The sequence below is a fragment of the Martes martes genome (genome assembly GCF_963455335.1).
Source record: "Martes martes genome assembly, chromosome: 3".
NCBI lineage: Eukaryota > Metazoa > Chordata > Mammalia > Carnivora > Mustelidae > Martes > Martes martes.
The window spans coordinates 141,629,403-141,651,319 of NC_137890.1; the positions used below are offsets into that span (position 1 = coordinate 141,629,403).

At 43.2% G+C, this 21,917-nt stretch overlaps 1 protein-coding gene across 4 annotated transcripts in view; it reads left to right on the top strand.

Annotated features, from left to right (window-relative positions):
- The window catches only part of ACVR1 (activin A receptor type 1), a 126,762-nt gene that overhangs the window by 67,025 nt on the left and 37,820 nt on the right, over window positions 1–21,917 (top strand). For all 4 annotated transcript variants that reach the window (XM_080797940.1, XM_080797941.1, XM_080797943.1 and 1 more), the window contains 3 exons: window positions 1,735–1,808; window positions 19,179–19,442; window positions 21,688–21,899. In XM_080797940.1, coding sequence (XP_080654066.1) covers window positions 1,742–1,808; window positions 19,179–19,442; window positions 21,688–21,899 — 543 coding nt within the window. In that variant the 5' untranslated portion in view covers window positions 1,735–1,741. The remainder of the gene's footprint in view (window positions 1–1,734; window positions 1,809–19,178; window positions 19,443–21,687; window positions 21,900–21,917) is intronic.

Genomic DNA, 21,917 nt, shown 5'->3' on the forward strand with positions numbered 1-21,917 from the left:
GAGACAAGATGGTGATGGAGGAGTCAGTGTCTGGCTGTGATGGCCTGGCATGCCACAGATCAGGGGCTTGCCATAGAAAGATCTGTGTGAACATGGACATAGTCATATAATAACAACTCTAAAAGGGGCCACTCGAGTTTCATATGCTTTAAAAAGTATAAAAGGAAGATACATAAAACTGTCCTTTACCTCTCTTCCTCATGTTGCTATTAGAAAAGGGATAGACTGAAATTTAATTGTGGCTAAATTGAAATGAGGGTGGTAAGATAAGACGGGGGTGTGGAGAATGAACAGTCTGACCACCAACCAAAAAACTTGATTTTTTAAGATCAATCAGAAGGTGTCCACTCCGGGGGACCTGGGTGGCTCAGCCAGTTAAGTTTCTGACATGATTTCAGCTCAGGTCATGATATCGAGCCCTTTGTTGTGCTCAGCGCTGGGTGCTGCGTGCCTCGCCTGCTTCAGATCCTGTCTTTCTCCCTTTTCCTCTGCCCCTCCCAGTGCTCTCAAAACAGATGTCCACTCCCAACAAATTAGGTAGCAACTGGCTTTTGTTCTTTACTTTGAGCTATAGGTGTAAGATAGCACACTGACCTGTGCATTAAAGAACTTTACCAGTTTTCTTCTTTACCATCCAGAAAATCACAACTAATCAAAGTTTCAATTTGTAAAAATTATTTCTTTTACTAAAGAATTAGTGTAACCAAACTCATCATATTCCTAAATTTTTTTTTAAAGATTTTTAAATTTATTTATTTGACACACAGAGAGATCACAAGTAGGCAGAGAGACAGGCAGAGAGAGAGGGGGAAGCAGGCTCCCCGCTGAGCAGAGAGCCCTACTCGGGACTCGATCCCAGGACCCTGAGACCATGACCTGAGCCAAAGGCAGAGGCTTAACCCACTGAGCCACCCAGGCGCCCCTTCCTAAAATTTTTACAGGAATTATTTAAATGGATAAGTTCTTTGTTGTAGTCCTTTGACTTAGAAAAATTGAGCTTTTGTTAATGTAGTTTCACGGCAATATCAACCTGAAATTTCTATCAGGTACCTTACTTTCTCTCATTTGTATAGTTTGATATATTATAAACTTAACAGATTTCATCCTGTCTTGGTTGTATGTATTCTTTGTTAAATTTGGGGTTTGTGTAAGAATGCATTGCTTTGTGATAAATGAGGAGTAAGTTGTAGGTTTGGTTTTGGTTTTGGTGGTTGTTGTTACTGTTGGTCCCCTTTTGGGCTGTGTGGTGGTCCTCCACTTCTGATTCTTTTAAAGGAGGAGTAAAGTTCAAACACAGTAATTTGACTTGAATTATTCAGTCACTTAATCTTTAACATCATGTTATAACAGTTTATTCATGCTTCTCAGAGTTTTTAAATTTAGTGCCATTTTTGCATTTCATAGGCTAAGATAAAATTCGAACTTAAAATTCTTTGAGAATGGTTAGCCTTATAGCTGAGAATTTTTCCTGTCCCTACTGAGTTCTCTATAAGAGGGTAGTTACCTTAGAGTGGCCACCAGTAGGAGGTAAATCTGATGAACTCCTTAAGATGATTTGCTTAGATCTACGTAAAGGGTATATGTTTAAATTTAGCAAGAAATAAGGCGACATATGTGAGGGGGATTTGTAAGAAAGGCCTTGAATGGCAGTTTGAAGATAGTATGCTTAATTTAATTTGTCATCCTACAGTTAAATTTTTTGTTTTACTTTTATCTCTTATTTTTCCTCCACAGTTGTACAATGGTAGATGGAGTGATGATCCTTCCTGTGCTAATGATGATTGCTTTCCCTTCCCCGAGTATGGAAGGTAAGTGGCTCACAGCTGTTTGGAATAGGGTAAGTTTCTGGGTATCATTTGGCTCTCTGTAAACTAGTTTGCTCTTAATCCTATCATACTTAGTACTCCTCTGTTTTCCCCCTTTGTTAAGACTTTATTTTTTAAAGTAGTGTTTTTGGTTCATGCCAAAATTGAGAGGAAGGTATAGAGAGTTCTCCTGTCCCTTGCCTCCACACATGCAGACCCTTCCTGATTACCAACATCCCCCACCGAAGTGGTGCATTTGTTAAGATTGCTGGACCTACATGATCTCAGGGTCCTGGGATCGAGCCCCGCATTGGGCTCTCTGCTCAGCGGGGAGCCTGCTTCCTCCTCTCTCTCTCTGCCTGCCTCTCTGCCTACTTGTGATCTGTCTGCCAAATAAATAAAATCTTTAAAAAAAAAAAAAAAGATTGCTGGACCTACACTGACACATCATTATCACGCGAGTCCATAGTTTGCTTAAGGGTTCACTCTTCATCTTATGCATTCTGTTGGTTTCGACAGATGTATACTGACATGTATCTACCCTTACAGTATCATACAGAGCACCTCTTGTCCTAAAAATCCTCTGTACTCCATCTGTTCCTCCCTTTCCTCCATCTTCCTTACCACCAGCCACCACTGATCTTTCTATTGCCTCCATAGTTTTGTGTTTCCTAAAAAGACGTGTAGTTGGAATCATGCAGTATGGAGTCTTTTTGGATTGGCTTTAATAGGCACTTAAGGTTTCTCCGTGTCTTTTCATGGGTTAATGGCTCATTTCTTTTAGCACCGAATGATACTTCATCGTCTGGATGGACCACAATTTATGCATTGACCTACTGACGGGACATACTGGATGATTCCAGGTTTTGGCAGTTATGAATAAAATTGCTATAAACATCCATGCGCAGGTTGTGTGTGGATGTAAGTTTTCAGCTCCTTTGGGTAAACACTAAGACTTGTGATTACTGGATTTTATGGTGGAATATGTTTAGTTTTGAAAGAAGCCTCTCAGTTGTCTTCCAAAGCGGCTGTACCATTTGCGTTCCCGCCAACAGTGAATGAGAACTGTTGCTCTACATCCTCACCAGTGTGTGCTGTTGTCGGTGTTCTGGGTGTTGACCCCTCCAATAGGTGTGTGGTGGTGTCTCCTTGTTGTTTTATTTTGCATTCTCCTGATGACATCTGGTGGGGGGACATCTTTTCATAGGCTTATTTGCCAGCTGTGTGTCTTCTTTGGAGAGGTGTCTGTGAAGATCTTTGGCCCATTTTTTTTAATCAGGTTGTTGCGTTTGCTTATTTTTGAGTTTTAAGAGTTCTTTGTATACTTTGAATAACAGTCCTTTCTCACATGAGTCTTTTGCACATACTTTCTCCCATTCTGTGACTTGCCTTTTCATTCTCTTCCATTGCCTTTCAAAGAGCAGAAGTTTTTAATTTTAATGAAGTCCAGCTTATTAATTATTTCTCTCACAGATTGTACATCTAAAAAGTTGCTTACTGCTGTACCCAAGGTCATCTGGGTTTTCCTCTATGCTCTCTAAGAATATTATATGATGTAATATTACATAATGGGCTTTACATTAAGTTTCTATTGGACAGTGCTCTTGTGACCAACTTGGGTATCTACAGTCTATAGATTCTGCTCTAAGCAGTATGTTAAAAACTACTTCAGTAATGCTTCAGTCTTTTAGTGCCAGGAAGATATAAAATAAGGCTTCTATGCAGTAAGTTTAAAAGAATTAGAGGTGTTTAAACCAGAGGAGAGGTTGAGTCCTAAGTTGTAGGAATTAATAAGAATTGAGTTGGAAAAATTTAATGGATTACTATGTCTTACCTGGGGGTTATGTTCCTCCCCAAGGAGTATTTGACAGTATCTGGAGACTTAACAGGCAAGTTTCTAGGATTTTTCCTCCACAGTATAATTGCTAAACACTATGATAACTAGGAAGAAAAAACTACAGAATGTGGTAGAATAAAGTCCCTCCAAATCCCATTCCCTTCCCTAGGTACAGTATCAGTTCTCCATGGTGTTAAGCAGTTCCTTTTGGTTTCATTTGATATCATGGATGGAACTGTGGTGGTGGGCGTGATTGAAAAGAAAGAGAGTGGAAGACAAATTGAGGTGGCAATGTGTGAATAGAGACGGAGAAGTTAAAAAACAATGGAGAAGAGAGAAAGGGAAGAGAGCATTTATGAATCAGTATCAGCAACTGGGTCATAAGTTGTTTTTTCCTGCTTTTAGCTCTTAAGCTGCCCAAAGAATCCAGCAAATGACCCTCTAATGTCACAGTAAAGATACATAATGAAACAAGTCCGTCTGGCTGAAGTGGAAATGGATGGCCACTAAAGTTTAGCTATTTAATATACCACCGCCACAAGGATGTTTACAAGGAAGGAAAAGGACACATCATCCTTTAGTTGCAATAGCTTTTTTTCTCTTCAGCCGGCAATATCCAGTGAGTGCTACATCCTAGAGTGCTCTAATCATAATAACAGTTGCCCTAGTCCCGTCTTCCCTCCATGACTCAACTCCTTGTTAACTGTCAATAGCATATTCTATGAAAAGACTCTTTGTTTTTGTATATTTACTAGGAATTGAAAAAACACACTGAGAACCCCTGATTGTAATTCACTCTAATATATTCAACATTAGTCATAAAGCAAATGTTAAGTACAAAATAGTTAACCAAAAGAGGTAAATAATAGGGCAGTTAACTAAAATCTTGACACTAGTCCCCTACATTGTCCAGTGCAGACCTTTAGACCAAGTTTAAAAAGAAATAGACCCATGTTTGATGTCCTTATTGATTGTGCTTCAGTGAAGCTAGATGGCATTACTGGGGCATAATAAGAAAACTATAGAGATTTTGTTCCAGTGTATTTTGTTGGGTAACGTACTCTTTTTCATTGAGACAGGGGGAAAAACCCAAGCAGAAATTCTTCCCCTTTGTCTCTCAAATTATTCCCAAGTGTCGTCTTAAATATTAGTTAGAAATAGTGTTAGCACTTCATATAATAAGTCCCAAACATTGATTTTGATAGGGTTTGATTAGTATGAGTGTGGTTTAGAACATTTCTCAAGTTGTATGGAATCCTAAATCCTCCAGGGTAAAAAGGAAAATATTGCTTACTATAAGTACCTCTTTGATGATTTTTGGAAATATTTATTGAGTGGCTAATATGTGCCAAAGGTTGACCTGCTTTATATGCGTTATTTCCCATAATCCTCATGATTACCCTCATGAGATAGGTTTTGGGGGCGATGTGCCTTTGAATTGTTGAAACCTCTTGCTTAAAGTTACACAGCCAACAAAAGGTATAATGTACTTTAAGGAGTGGTGTTTAAGAGTTTCAGTCATTATCTATCTTCTTCAGATTTTGGCTTTTTTCTTTTTTTGGTCCCTTAAATTAGGTACATCCACATTCACATTATATCTGGTGCATGCTAGAATCCAGCTCAGTCCAGTCTGTTTGAGAGCTGAGATGAGAGCTATTAAGAGCAAGTGATAAGGCTCCTTCACCTGGGTTTGTGTTTTTTCTTTCTCATCTCTCATTCCAATATTCATTTTTCATGTTCATTATATATACAACTCTAGCTGCAGGAAGAGTTTTGTTTGCTCTTACTGAGAAGAGCACTTGAGTCCTAATTATCCGTATATCCTTCCTTTCCTTTCCCATTAATAAAACTAATCATGCTCTAATACTGCTCTTATGCCACTGGGGATAAGTCCATTTTTGTTCCAGAACCTCCATGTTTGGCTTTCCCTTTGTCCCCGAGAGCATTTGCAGGTGACGTCCATGACACAAATACTTAAAATGGAATATTGCTTCAGAAATATTTCTAAGCTAAGATGACCCACATTTTATCAAATTTGCGAGCCATAGTTAGATTTTATTATAGCAACAAGGGCTGGACTTTTGCAGAGTTTTGTTGCAAGAGATTTTGGCCTGTCCTAGAGAAGATTGCTAAGTTCTAAATTATTTTGTGGGCTGACTTGATTTTACTGTTTCTGAAGCCATCACCACTCAGACTTTCCAGCCCAATTACCCAATGAGGGAAGGAAGGGGATAATGTCAATAGACTTTTTGTTAGGGTCCACAAAGGTGCCCCTCTTTGCCACTGTGGGAGAAGAATAGAATAAGCCTTTCTTTGAATTTCTCATTATTGAAGATTCAGGAAGTTCTTGAAGGGGTGAATGAATGTATGAGAAATGTTTCTATTAAATTTGTTGCTCTCATTTCTCATTACTATAATTTATCATGTTTGTTGAGAATAAAATCTTTTTCACAGACACATCATCAAATGAGAGACTTTTTGGGGAGAGAGGGGAGATACAGTGAGCTATTTGCCACTCATTCCTAAGACCTAAACTGTAAATATCTGATTGAGCTACACGCTATTAAGATACTGCTTCTTTGTTGTCAGATTTTCTTATCTAACAGAATGATGATGTATTAGTGGATGTAAGGTGAACTATGACAAAGCTTCCTTTGAGCTTTTACTTCTTGCGAAATGTTTGTTTCGGCTGTGGGCAGTTAAACTAAAGCCACATCTAATTTTTTTTCCAGTGGACATTTAAAAACATTTACATTCAGTGCAGTTATGAGTGGAGGGTAGTAGCTAAAAATTCAGTCTAAGTCAAATAGTGAATAGATGTGAAAACAAATCTAAGACAAGCTTGTTAAATGATTTCCTTGTGGTCAACCGTGAGAGGGCAGTGCTGTGGCTTCTAGGCTTCTCTTTTATGCAGACAGGTCTCAAGAATGAGAAGATGAATGCTATCACCTCTGTGTGGAAAAGCTAGTGAAGCCGATTTGTAGGTGTGCTGTATATGTGACTTTTGCTCTTGGAAAGAAAGAAACACGGAGGAAAACAAGACACAATAAAGAATTACTTTGTAACTCCCCAAACACTATTAACCAGCCTCGGAACTTCCTTCTGCAGCCCAGCATGACCTCAGGCAAGCTTCCACAGATAATGATTATACAGGATAGTCATAATTACTCAGAACTCATGTCAATTCCAAGATCCTGTAAGACCCAGGGCGGAGTGACTTTCAAACTTCACTGTGACTCACAGTAAGAAACATTTTACAGTTCGACCCAATGCATCTACATTTAGAAACATGTTAGGGTAGGACCCACACGCATCTGAAACAAAAAAATTCATGAAAAAAACAGCAGTTACTCTTACTCTGTTTAATGTACTTTCATTTCTTCTTTCTCTTTTTTTCTTTTTTTTCATTCTCTCCGGCTCTATTTTATTTGAAAAGAAAGAAAGAGACCTTATCTTGAACCACTCAATCGATTTCCCTGTCCAGGAATGGGTCTTGACCCAAGGTTTAAAAAAGGTGACTCCAGTCTGCTTCCAAGAGCTCACTGCCCGGAAATCCCTGCTGCCCTCAGGTGAAAGTTCTGACGAGTGCGGTGTGTGTTCTGCAGCAGAGCCGGTCTGAGGCCTTTTATTCTTTCATGAGTCCACGAAGCCTGACCATCCTCTCTCCCCCAGCCAGTGGTTTGACAGGAAGAAGGAAGTTTACATTTGTGCCTCTTCAGCCTCCGTCCCAACACCGGGACAGCTGCCGCCTGCTTCTCATCAGCTGAATCCGAGCTCTGCAGACCCGGGGTTTTCCTAGATCCATGGGGAAGTGCGGCATCTAATTCCTTGTTATGGGTTAGAGCAGAGCCCACACGTTCTGGGGATATGACACTGGGAGGATGTGGGAAGGAGGGAAGGAATAGGAGGAAGAAGGAAATCTCTCTTGGGAAGGAGGTAGTGAAAATTACCTGAAATAGAACAAAACAGACAAAATCCCCACCTCTGCCTGTAACCGGATGGTGATTTGGAATGGGAGTGGCCTCTTTTTGTTTGTTTGTTTGTTTATTTTGCTGCATTTATATCCTCTTCTTGATGCTGGTACATGTACCAAGCCAGTTTGGATGGATCTGTTCTGGAAAATTGTAAAGAATAATGGGGGACGGGCAAAGATACCCACAGTCCAGCGGGGAGTCAGACTCCTGTGCGGTATGTATCATACTGCCCGTTGCCAGGTGGAGTTACATGGTCATGACTTCTCTTTAACACCGTGTCCTACTTTGTAGGCTTCACCGTGTCAGTTTTGCAGAGTGTTGGGGAGAGTTTTGGTAGGTAAATGATGTTGCTAGTTGAAGAGTGTCTTCTGAATGGAACCTCTGGGCCGTGCATTGGAATCAGGCTTTTCTCAGGAGAGAGACAAAGGCAAGCGCTGTCATGAGCCATCTTTGTCCTCTTTCCCTTGTGTCCTTGGGCATGTGTTACCTCATCTGTCAGGGGCCGTTCCTGCAGCAGCACGAAGGAGACAGCAATAGGGTGGTTGTGAGTTTGTGGGGAAAATGCACAAACTGAGGCCCGGAGTGGAGGAGGCCTGCCTGGACTTGGTGGTGTTCATTTTATCCCCAGGGTCTACAACAAACAGCACCTGGCATGTAGTTGATGCTCAATGAATATTTGACAAACGAATGAATAAATCATGTGGGCTACAATAATGGTTATTATAATATAAAAAAGATACTATAAGAGGGACTGGTCTGGGCCGAGGAGATTATAAGAGCATGTCTTTCAAAGAATTTATTCTGAGTTTGGGAAAAGAGAATCAGTTACAGCACAATCTTACAATCTTTGATAAGTCAGCGTGAGTACGCCGGTAGGCACAGATGATGTCAGCGTAAGCAGAAGTGGTTGCTGCTGGCAAGGAGTCACAGTCTAGTTGCAGAAGGCAAAGTTTACAGCCCAGCACTGGGGATAGCCACAGGAAGGGCCTCTGTATCTCACAGGGCTGGGATTGGAGACAGCAGTCCTGGGAGCCGGACTTCGGCAGGCTCCACAGGCCCTAGAACAGTACAGGGAGGACGGAGAAGGACTTCTTACCCAGGGCCTCACCCCGAGAACTGTGGGGGTGAGGAAGGGACGGCCAGTCCGAAATGGCCAGGGCAGTCCTGAGAAGGGATCTGGCTTGGGAGCACAGGTCCTACTGGCCTGGCAGGGCCTGGGGTCATGAGCGGGTTGTCTCCTATCCGGAGGACAGTGAGAGCTGTTGAAAGGTTAAGGGGGGTGGAGGGGCGCACAGGGTATGGTGGTGTGAGAGGTAAATGGTTGAGGAAAACCAGTCCTGCGGTGATGCTGTCGGGGGCAGGCCCGCATGCTGTATTTTGGGAGGTATCCCAACTATAGCAACTTCATGGAGGCGAGCAAAAAAAAAATAGAAACTTAGTTCAAAGAGGAGACTTTTGTTATTATTATTTGCAAATAACAGTCACAGGAGCGACACACAATAAGCTAATAATAATGCCCCCACTAGGGACGCCTGGGTGGCTCAGTTGGTTAAGCGGCTGCCTTTGGCTCAGGTCATGATCCCAGCGTCCTGGGATCGAGTCCCACATCGGGCTCCTTGCTTGGCGGGGAGCCTGCTTCTCCCTCTGCCTCTGCCTACCACTCTATCTGCCTGTGCTCACTCAGTCTCTCTCTAACAAATAAATAAATTAAAAAAAAATTAAAATAATAAAAAAATTTAAAAAAAAATAATGCCCCCACTACTTTTATTATGAAAACAGAAGCCTGAGCTGCTGACTTTTCTAGCAACTTTTGCAGGACATTTAAATCCCTCTTGCCGGCCCTTTGTTCCTGTGTTGCCATGGAGTGTCAATAACCCGGCTCAGAATAACCCAGGCAGTGACATGCGAGGTGCAGCCTGCTCACTGGCATGCTGGCTGGCCAGGTTATACTGTTTTCATTGCTCCCGTCTTGGGAGGAGCACGGGGCAGCTGGTGGCCCTGGCAGCCATGAAAGGTGTAGGTCTCTTGGCTGCCTGGAGTTTGAAATGCAACCCAGACTTGCCTGCCTACTGAGCATGTGCGGCTCCCGATGGAGCTGATAGCAACTGAAAATAGCCCACTGAGCACCTGTCTCTTGTACACCAGCCCCTGGCCGACTGCCATTGAGGACAGTGGGGACTCAGCTTGGTGCATAGGTGAGGGGCTGCTAGATTTTATTGGTTCTTAGGAAGGTCTTGGGAGCCTTTGGGCCAGGCTTAAATGGACAATCAAAAGGCAGCAGCCTCTTCGGAGCAGGTCCCTTTGGCACTTGTGCAGTTAGCAGGTGGTCACAGTGGCTGCGTACATAACAGTATGTGCCGAAGACTCCATACAGTTCTTTCTGCTCGGCCAGACCGTGGTCCAGTAGACGGAAGGTATACGTTTTCTCTTGGAGGTAGCAGCTTCCCTGAAAAACTCCCGGAAGGTAGCCATTCATGGTTTCTACTGCCTCAGTTTAGGACAGGGAGACATTGGCTTAAACTATTTTGTTTGATTTTTTTTTTACCTGTTCTTGGATCCCCCATGATTGTCAGTAGATCACTTCTACGAGGGGTCTCATTGCCAGCTGCTTCTTTCTCAGCAGTCCAGATGTGGGCATAGCATAGAACCCCAGCAGGTGAAGGGGCTCCTTCCACTGCCTTCTGGGCTTTCTTCTCTTCAGTGGGCTTGCCCTTGTTGGGCACGGTTGGCATGCCAGTGTGGATGGAAGTGGGCTCTGCAAGGAAATGCTTCCTGAAATGACTGGTGGTATTAAAGCTACTATTTAAAAGTGACCCTTCGTAGGTACTTGGGTTATCTTTAGGCTGTCAGGGCTCTGCAGCTCAGGAGTCAGTGGGAGTCTGTGGAAACTCTGGCCTGTTGCTTTTGCCTTCGTTGGTGTTTAGATATTCTCGTTCCCCAGCCAGTGGCCTCGTGATACATCTCAGATTTAGCTGCCTTTCTTCTGCCAAGGTCCGAGATGATTGTGGAAGCTGGGAAGGGTGTGCGGTGCCACAGAGACTGGGGTGGGGTGGGAGAGGGAACGAGTGTTTGAAAAGCCAGTTCTGGTTCACAGCACTCTCGAAAAATGCTTTTGGTTTCTACCTTGAGTGTAGGCACCCAGAGCCTTTCTGTGGGCTCAGGGGTTAAAAAAGAATAAGCTCAAAATGACCCAGACTCAACTGTGTCATGGTGACTGTAGGGCCCTTTAGTCTATGACTAATAAGCCAATCTTCTTAAGTGTTGAATTTGGGAATTAGTGAATTCTTGTGGACCATATTAATTAGACTGATAGGGGAAAGAAGATTTACAGAGCAAAGGTCAAGTTAAAGGCTGGAATATAGATGCTCAAGGCATGTATTCATGGGATTGAAGGCATGGGCTTCTTCTCACAATTAACCTTGCCTGGTGTTCTGGGCCTGGTAGGGCCTTAGGACATGAACTGGGAAATTAGGGGATAGGGAAGTAGCGGTATCTGAGGCCTGATCATTGCCCTAGTTTTTTACTCTTAGATATCTTAATCTCTTAGGCTTCATCCAGGCTGGGAGCAAATAGTCTAGAAAGCACCTTGTTCCCTCTGTGCTTTTTTTCTGGAGTGGGGTAGAGTAGGGAGCGAGAGAGCAGGAATTTAACTAATTCTGGACATTTTTTTAAATTTCTTTTTTTTTACCTTTGGCTAAAAAATGCCAAAGATGCCAAATGCCTAGAGGCTGGTATTCTAAGACTGTTGTCCAACAAATTGTAGCCCTGCCTGTCTTCTGAAGGATTTCTCTCTATGGTTGGGAAGCTTCCAGAAAGGCTGTGGGGTGTGGTGGTGGTTTGCTGCGGGTAAATAGAGCCAAGATGGGCAACCTTGAAGGCCCCATTACTGGGAGGGGACAGAAGGGTAGATGGAGGGGGGAGCCTTGCTCTGAAGCCACCCTGTAGTTCCTTTCCACTGTCCTATCCCATGTGGGGCCCCTGGTTGGAGTTTCCTAACACCAGACTTTTCCATACGGAGCCTGGGTAGGAAACCCTTACTGGAGCAAGCCATGCACTGCCTTGTTAGCCTGTGGAGCGTTGAGAGACAACCCACATGAGTCAGGCACACCTCTTCCCACACTGTGAACAGAGCTTCTAGCCTCAACACTGGATGGGCGGGACTCCATTGCCGGTTCTCTTCAAACCTAAACCCGGAATGGCTTCCCTGATATGTTTGTTATAATTCACCAGGTCCTTTTCTCTTCACCCTCAGGCTGTGGTCCTCTCTCTTACTCTTTCTTTAAAAATAGAGCTTCCCTCAGACCCGGGCATTGTCAATATATATGGTGGGGATATTTTCTGGTCTTTAAAGGAATTCCTTAGTAGGCAGTTTCCATTAGGCCTTGTGATCATTTATTTCTCTGAAGCAGAGAGTCAAGAAGTTTGAAGACACGATGCGATAAGGGGCACTATTTTCCCCCGTTAAAGAGTTGCTTCATCAACATGGTGCACGTCTGAAAGCCGTGACTTTGCTACATTCTGGGAATCATAAAAAGCACGGAAAAGACAGACCAATATTGTCTTAGGTCAGTACCCCACGATGTTCTTTAACTTGTTAGTCACTTAAACACAGACCAAGTTTTTGGCTTTGAAATCGAAGGTGTGGCTGCTGCAATAAGGCTTATTTTATAGGGATTATTTCAGAGACAAGGAGTCAGCCAGACACAAAATAAACAGATGGCACTTTTCCGCCCCCCCCCCCCAACTCTCGGCTTCAGCAGTTCAAATGTGGGATGACTTGGGAATCCTTATCACCTTCAGCAGAGCAAGAAGGGGAAAATGATGTAATTCACTCTTCCCCACTCCCTGCCGAAAACGCCATTACTTTCACCGAGAGGAGAAAAATGGCAGCAAATACCAGGGGGCATCTTCCTGGCTGCCGAGCAGGCAAGTCCTGCATGACACCCTTCACGTGGCTGGAGTCACAGCGCTTAGGATGTGTCGATCCTTCTGGTCACCTTCGCGTCGTAGTAGCCCAAAGTCCTCATGTCAGCCGTCCAGGGAAGGAGCATCATTAAGAGCCCTGCTGCTCTATTAATGTACTAAATAATTCCTTGTTTTAGGGACACTTGTGTTTTACCTCCTTCTCTGAACTGACAAACAGGCAAACAGAACACCTACCGGACCTTACCACAAGTATTCATTTTCTACACTTGTAAGCCGGAGTAGGTGAACAGATGTGATGCGCCGGCGAGCTCCTCTGAGAAGTGGTTTGCACAGACATGCTGGCTCAGTGACTAAGCCTTGCCTCAAGATCTCTGCTGACATTTAAAGACTTTATAGGCTCAGTCTGCTCTGAAAACCAGCATCATGTCTCTTCCCCCCTCTAAATCCTGTCAGTGAGGAGAAAATTCATTCTGAAGCAAATACTCATCAGGCGTGTACTCCTTTCAATTACTGAGGCCAGTGGGGGTATAAAACAGTGAGCAGAATAGGCTGGGTTCCTACCCTCATGGTGCTTCTAATCTAGAGGAAAGACTTGCACATTCAGTCGCCAAACAGACACGTGCATGGGAGCGTATGCAGGTGGTTCCTACTTTAAATCTGAGGGTATGAACAAGGGTTTCCCCGGAGGGAAGGCGGATGCTAACTAGGAAAATGGGGTGTTGGCAGGGAGGGAGTGAAGTCTTACCTGCGGGGGAAATTTCATACCTAAAGGACCTGACGTTCTGAAGCAAGAGAGGCCTTCCAGAAATGGAGGGGAGCCTACAGAGGTGGAGATGAGCTCCACCAGGACTTGTGGCCACACAAACCACCCCATCTATTTCAACAACCATGGCAGGCAGAGAGGACTACATCTGAATGTAGCCCTTTGTTCAGTTCCAGAATGCTGGAGGAAGGACACATTTGTAGCCATTGTCAGTTCAAAATCTTGGGAATCTTGAAATCATTTTTTGTTGTTATTCTAATTTATACGTGATCCTATTTGATCTTTCTTAACTCCTGGAATATGTTTTCTTCTTGGCTTTACAACTTGGCCAAGTATTGGTTTCTCTGATCAGGAAAAAAAAAAAAAAAGTGATTTGGGTTCCCTAAGTGGGGTTTTTTTTATAATGCGAGCACTTAGGGTCTTGATGCACTGTATTCCCGAGCATATAGCTTGCCTTCTTGCCAGACCATCAGATGCCCTTCACGAGGCGTTCCAGACTGACCTTTGTGTTTCTGTCTTAGGAGCAGGCTTCTGGCAGTGATACCTGGCATTGCCAAATCCGTCACTGAGCCTTTGTTTAATGCCAGAGATCTCAAATGCTTTCTGATTCTGGAGAAGTGCCAAGCTGCACTCTTGGATTAGGAGGCCATGGAAGGACTCCCATATCTATAAGCTTAATATAAGCTGTCATTTCAAATGAATGAATCATTTATGCTGTTGGAAGGAATCCAGGATGTTTGGGGTTCCTTTTTTTAGCCTATAAAATTTTGAGCTGCGTGACTTTTTATAAGAGTAGTCTAATCACCACATTGTTATTTGTGCTACTTTGAGGTGAGTCTCTAAGAAATTCAGTCTGTTTCTTTTGCTGACCTCTGGGGTCATAGCTGCAAGCTGGTCTACTTGTAGCCTTTTCTTATTTGTCTTTTACGTCAGACTTTAGTGGGAAAAATGAGGTTTTGTGCATCATTTAGAATGATAATCAGTTTAAATGCTTTAAGTATTAGGGAGTGCATGACTGAGAACGCTGAGGATAAGCCCGTAGTGTTGTGCTTTGATTTGTCAAGTCCCACTTAAAACATAAACGCGAGGGGTGCCCAGGTGGCTCAGTTAGTTAAGTGTCTGTCTGCCTTCAGCTCAGGTCGTGATCCTGGGATCCTGGGATCGAGCCCCGCATCGGCTCCCTGCTGAGCAGGGAGTCAGCTTCTCCCACTCCCCCTGCTTGTGTGCTCTCTGTCTCTGTCAAAAAAATAAATAAAATCTTAAAAAAAAAAACAAATGAAATGTAAATGTGAATACTTTTACTCTGAGGTACAAGATTATGCCAAACTGTGGACAGTCTTAAAAAGTCCACAGTGCTCTTTGCTCGGCCTCTTCCTGTGATAGTCTACAGTTAGGCTACAAGAGTAGCTGTGTCCAGAGGATGAGCTGAGTATCTCCCAGAGCAAGAAAGATCTTTTTTTTTTTTTTTTTTTAAGATTTATTTATTTATTTGACAGACAAAGATCACAAGTAGGCAGAGAGGCAGGCAGAGAGAGGGGAGGAAGCAGGCTCCCCGCCGAGTGGAGAGCCCGATGTGGGGCTCGATCCCAGGACCCTGGGACCATGACCCGAGCCGAAGGCAGAGGCCCTAACCCACTGAGCCACCCAGGCGCTCCAGAGCAAGAAAGATCTTTGAAAAGATTTGGGATTCTGAGCCTGGGCCCCTAGTTGTGGAGCCGGCCCCCAACCCTCCCATGACCGGCCGCAGCCCCCAGTCAGGGCTGGGCTGCGCGTGTGTTCATAGGGACCTGGTTCTGGTGATACAAAGGGCACACAGTGCCAGCCATAACACTGAGTAATGCTGGGAGGAGCCTTTTAGAACAAACAAAGTGGGGGAGCTTCGCAGACAGGGAATACCTCTGGCTTGACATTTAAATTACTGAATTATTTAAATGAATGTCAATTAGGTGAAGTAGACTGGCTGCCTTCTGCCAGGGCACTTCCTAGTTATTTGCTCAGGCAAGTGTAAAATACTTCATATTAGATGTGGCGCTTCCTGTCTGTCCTGTTGAAAACCAGTCACAGAAGGTGACTGTCCGTGCCTTGGTGTGCCTCGATGTGTACTGTATTCCTATCACTTTCTGAGAGATTAGAGGCCCACAGACTCTTACCTGTGGCCCTCCAAGGGATTTTGTGATCACTCTCGCATCCTGGGTGCCACCCCCCGCCTCCAAACCACTCCAGATGAACTATCACAGGCCCACACATGTTACGGTTATTCCTAAATTTTGACGAGACTGAAACAGTGACTCATGGGCATTGTGGGGCCTGCTGTGTTCTTAGAATTGTGGATATTAAGATATGAAAATGCTACTACCTTGCTTTTAACCTTCTTTGTTGAATCAGTAATCCTAGCTCAGGAATCTTTTTGGCATCTCTTCGACTAATCCACTCTGTTGGATGAAACTGCCAAAGTAGCATTTAACTAATGTGTGTGTGCGTGCAGGCATGTGGTTGGAACATGTGGTCATTCTTATAGACTTATGAATTCAGGGTCTTCATTTATCCTGGGTGGTATATAAAAAATAGATTCAGGAAGGGCTCTGCTAATTAGTTATATGGAAATATACAAATTAAGAAGATTAAATGTTGGTGAGAAGCACAATTGGAAGTGAAGCTGGTGGAGGCTTTGTACTTTTCCCATTAGCTCACCGTTGGACTGAGCTCATGGTTCTTCCTAGCAGAGATTAAGTTAATTATCACGTATCATTAACGACCATCTTTCTTCCCCTTTTTTCTCTTTCTGGATTGTGGAGGTGAGGCAATGAAAACTCTAGTTTTTGACACCTTAAGAAGAATGACTTATTTAAAGGCAGTTAACCCCAGGCCACTTGTGTACAGCTAGTGGAGGGATATAAAGATTCAAGGAGAGTGTTTAATAAATGAATGAATCCCTTTGACTTAGTTTATGATCCCTACAGGATAAGATCTGATTACAGTTGATAACCCGTGAATGCCTATGTTCACTGCATAGTTGGGTATAGTGAGTTGAATTTACTGCGGATTTCCCTAAGGCTCCTCAATTCTGGCAAAATTCTGTAGGTTACAATCCAGACATCTGTCAGACCATCCCCACATCCTGTCAAAAGATAGGGACCTTGGAAGGGCAGTCTACATCTTATGTCTTTGGAGCTAGAATTCAGTTTGGGTTCTAATTTTAGTTATATTTTATTTTATTTTTTAAGTAGGTGCTACCCCCAGCCTTGGGGGGGGGGCTTCGGGGCTGAACTCACGACCCTGAGATCAAGAGTCACATGGTCTACCAACTGAGCCAGCCGGGCACCCCAAGGGCTCTGATTTTAAAAGCAGAGTTCAGTCTGAGAGCTCGTGAGAGGAATTGTTATTTTTATCTGTTTTTTAAAAATTTGACATTTTTTATTATAACCACAAGATGTCATTAATTGTTTTGTACCTGACCATCCATTTCCATAGGATGGATGGTGAGTGGGGCCTCTGTTGTCTAGCATTACCTGTTCATGGTTGCTCCTCCTGGATCACAGGTGTAGCAAATTGAGTAACCCATACTCCTTAGTCCACTATGAATCTGTGAACAGCTACTCTCTTACATTATTTTCCTTTAACTCCTTTGTCCTAACACTGAGCCTTCAGTCCCATCCCAGTGTCAACAGACACAACCTCTTCGGTGTTTTAATATTTAGGATTTTAAAATATGTGTTCGTGTTTCAAATTTTCATGAATGCATTATTGCATGGCTTTAAAATACAGTATTTAAAATTCCCTGCTGTAGATCACAAACAAATCAACATGACACCATTAACTCTCCCCTTACCCTGCCTATCCATTTCCCTCCAAAGAATCATCACCTGTTGGGCAGCATAGTTGGCAACCTTCAGCCCAGCTCTGTGCCATTCAAGAGTGGCAAGCATGTCTAGACTCCCTAGAAATATTATCTTTCAACTCACTTTTGGCAAGTGTAAACTTTTTGCTGGATTATGTCAACAGATATATATGTTTTTCATCCTCATAGAAATAGATTGGTACTGGAATTTCTCTAGGCAGGGAAAATAAAGGCTATCTTTTGGCTCATTAAAATTTTTTCTCATTAAAAATGTCTGAGGCTCTTGATTCTCGGGGGTGAGACTGGTGACATACACACACTGTCAGCGGCTATTTTGGATTTTCTGCTTTCAGGCATGTCTTTGCTCTTGGATGAGCCCCTTGTGGTTTTCAAAAGAACTAGCAAGTCAATTATAAATAGAAGGCTTGTGTCTGTGTGTCTGTATGCACTTACTCTGTGGGATGAGGCACCCACATTACAGTGGGTAGTGAACTATTTTTCACTTCTTTGAAGAGGGAAGAAGAAAGATTAAGAACACTTTTCTCTTTTTGAGATAACCCACGTCTCTACACACACCCACACAAATCTGGGTAAATGAACTTGACATTTTCAAAGACCTTACCTTAAGGTCTCCTCTTGAAAGCACAGCCACCCGACCTGTTATTTTAAGAAAGAAGCAGTTATCTCGCAGACCTGCTGCAGGGGGTTCAAGAATTAGAAAGCAGTCAATCTGTGCCAGAGGCCTTCGGAGCGAGCTTCTGCAAGCTGCATTTCTTTATATGAACGCTGCTTCAGAACCTCTAGGACTTGGCTGTTGACATCCTGTCTGCACTTTCCTTCCTGACTAGTGCATACTGTTGGGACCAGCAAGTCTGAACTGACCAGGGAAGGGAAAAGAAAGAATGGTCTGAAGAATGAGACTGCAAATGAGTGTTTCCTGAAGAAGATAATTAGGGGGTCTGATCAGGTGTGCTTCACTCATGGATGATACATTGTTGCCTCTTTCCACCGCACCTTGGACCCACCAGGTGTGGACTGCTCCTATGGTCCTGCCTGTTTCCGTACTGTTAAAACATTGTTCTGTGCCCTCTGACTCCTTGCACCCTCATCTTCAATAATCAGTGCCATTTTTTTCCTGCCAGTCCAAAATGTGAAAGCAGCTATGAATTTCCATTATAATGAACATGAAAACTTCAGTGTTACTAGTATTGAAAAATTAGTCCAGGCATCTGGCTGCAAATATTGGTAAGAGATATTTGTAATTAGAGGCTGCATCCTTGGAAACTCTTGATTATATTGGTAAATTATAGATAACGGTGGGAACACCAGCATTCCTTCTATTACTGGTTGATGGATTAGTACAGAGTTACCAGGAACTGATATTAACAATTGCCATATATTTAGGAGACTTTTTTTTTTTAAACATAAAATAAAGGTGATAAGCATTATGTTCTGGAAGAATATTTTATTATTTTTTTTATTTTTAAAAGATATTTGCTCACGTATTTGTCAGAAAGCACAAGCAGGGGGAGCGGCAGGCAGGGGGGGAAGCAGGCTCCTGACTGAGCAGGGATCCCCATATGTAGTTCAATCCTGGGACCCTGGGATCATGACCTGAGTCCAAGGCAGATGCTTAACTGACTGAGCCACCCATGTGCCCCAGAACATTTTATTTTGATGCGAGAGAATTGGGATGTGAGAGCCCATCAGGCCGAAGATAACTTGAAAGCCACAGTGGGGGAAGTTCATTGTCAGAAGCCTGTAGGTACATGATGACCATTCTTCGGTCTGGTATGATCTAAAAGAGTACACAGCTCAGATAAATGCACTCCTATTGAGAGGTGATTATTATTTGGTGGTTGGTCAAGTGAGAGGTACGTGATAACAGAATGTGGACATAACCGCCAACGACGATGCTTGGCCTGACTTTCTGTTGGTAAATGTGTTGTAATGGTCTTAGAGAAATGGTCTTGTTCGCCTAATGGGAATAAAACCGTGTAGTGATTTTCTCTTCCTTGTTCTTGCTCCTTTGCAGATGAGAAGCCCAAGGTGAACCCCAAACTTTACATGTGTGTGTGTGAAGGCCTCTCCTGCGGGAGTGAGGACCATTGTGAAGGCCAGCAGTGCTTTTCCTCACTGAGCATAAATGACGGCTTCCATGTCTACCAGAAAGGCTGCTTCCAAGTCTACGAGCAGGGGAAGATGACCTGTAAGACCCCGCCCTCACCCGGCCAAGCTGTGGAGTGCTGCCAAGGGGACTGGTGTAACAGGAACATCACGGCCCAGCTGCCCACTAAAGGTTCCCATGGACTTTTCTATTTCTAGATCAAGGGTTTCCGTTGGTGTTGTTCTGATTCTATGTGGGTTAAAGATGGAAGTAGCCACAAGGCTTTCCTCCTACTCTTTAAACTAGAGGCCGTGAGTGACAAGAAAGGTAGCTCTAGGTGAGGAAGGAAAGGTATGGCCTTTTGGAATCTAAAGGGAGCATAGATATCCTTGGGTAAGGGAACAAGGTAATGGCCATTTTGGGGACAGCTTGGCTGACTGGATCTCTCTTGGTCGTCGTGTGCAGGTGAATGGCTCCTTTCTCTGTTCAGGAGCCATGATGTCATAATTTCTGAAACAGTTCGGCTTGGTAAATATTTATCTCTATGTTAAGTGTGTAGGAAGGAAAATGGAACATAAGACTCTGGTGGCTGAGTGGAATAGGTTTCCTTCTTTATGAGGAAAGAGACAAAGCCTCACTAACCTTTGCTCCCATATCTGATTTCCCAGTGAACCGTCACTGAGGCTTGAAGCTTGGTCAGATTTCACATGAACCTTGTAGTTTATGTGGCATCTTCTTTATGTTGTATTCATATGGATTCCAAATCCAGGGGAATTCAGTCTTGCTCTGGAACGGTTACCCCATAAAATGAGCCCCAATTTGCTATCTCAAAGTCCCTGCAAATATTAATGTTCCTTAGTCTTTGTTGACTCATTCCAAGCCGGTTGATTCTCTTAACCTATTGTACGTTTTAAATTGGCATAAGTACTTAATTTTGCACTCAGAAAAGAAGAAACAAACCAAAAAAGTGGACTGCGAGAGGTTCCTAGGATCACCCATGGCCAGAAATGTCAGCTAGCAGGGGAAGAGACAGAAAAAATAAAAAAACCGGTACGAGGTTATGCTGTGCGGTATTTCAGTTATGGTGATGACCGGAAGGCATATAGAAAATGTTAATTCTGATATGCAAATGGGGTTTAATAATACAAGAAGATTTTTAAAAGAGAGATTAAGTATTTAAATGGCTAAAACGAAAAGGGTACTTGATGGAATAAACTTTACTCTTAACCTTTGTGAATTAAATTGTAATTAATGGAGTGGATGGCCATGAAGACTTATCTGCACTGACGCAGGAGTTGTACCTACAGTACAGAAAGTTCCTAATCTGTAGAACGCTCTGCAAGACTTGGAGTTGTAAGAGAAAATTTATTTTCTTGACTTAAGGAATTTCTAATTCAATTAGGGAGGCACCATATTTATAATTTAATGTTGTATATAATTAGTTTTACACTTTATCGTACAAATGACATGTACCATGGGGTATTTTGTGCCAAGTCGTTGATTAATTTGGATTCGGAAAGTTAAAAGAAATGTATAAAGGCTGTCAGGCTTGTGGAAGGATTGTGGATTGCGGAAGGCGGCAGAGATGTGGAAAAGGCCTGTGTGGGGAAGAATGGGGCTTTTGGTGACACCGTGTCTTAAGGGGTCTGACATTCAGAGATGGTTATTGGTTGGGGACCTTTTAATTATGGACCATCACTATCCAACCAAGAAATTTTTTTGTTTAACTCCCTAGGCAAGTAGAAAGTCTTTGTGTGTATTTGCCCGAGTGGTATGTGAGTGTTGGAGCGAATGCATGGATGTTTGAATGGGTAACGTGATAATGCTGAGCAAGGGGGTGAATGAGTGATTAGGCGACCGAGTGAATCAGTGAATGAATGTTTTGAGCAAGTGAATATTGAATAAGTGAGTAAAAGAACAGATGAATGAATCGGTTCCCAGGCAGAAATCGTGATGTGGAAAGATCAATGAGAATTCAGTGGTAGACATCCAAGATACACTGAGGAGAGAGACCACAGATTGGGTAATTTGTTTTTAACTCAGCACTTTCTCATAGGAGTATCATAGCATCATCTCTGTCTGTAAGGGCTCAGGATAAAACATTCATACGATTGAATCTGTGTTAAGAAGAGTAGTACCAGGGACTTGTGAAGTACTTCATTTATCATAAACGTACTTCCACCTACATGCACGAATATGGTTGGTTCTCGGTAGATTTTTTCAAACTCCGGTTGTGCCTGAATGAATAATGGTTCAAATGACCAGGCCGTTGGCTGGGTATTAGGAAATATTTTAGTTTTTAACAGTTTGTGACTAAAAACTGAGCCTGACCGGGTGGTCAGGCTCAGGAGCTACTTGTTAGGCATCAGTTATGCTGAATAATAAGTAAACTGTGATCCTTACAGCCAATTGTGTTCCTTTTCTCTCCCATCTCCAGGGAAATCCTTTCCTGGAACACAGAATTTCCACTTGGAGGTCGGCCTCATTATTCTGTCTGTAGTATTTGCAGTATGCCTTCTAGCTTGCCTCCTGGGAGTCGCTCTCCGAAAATTTAAAAGGCGAAACCAAGAACGCCTCAATCCCAGAGATGTGGAGTACGGCACCATCGAAGGGCTCATCACCACCAATGTTGGAGACAGCACTTTAGCAGTGAGTTTGAGACCCCAG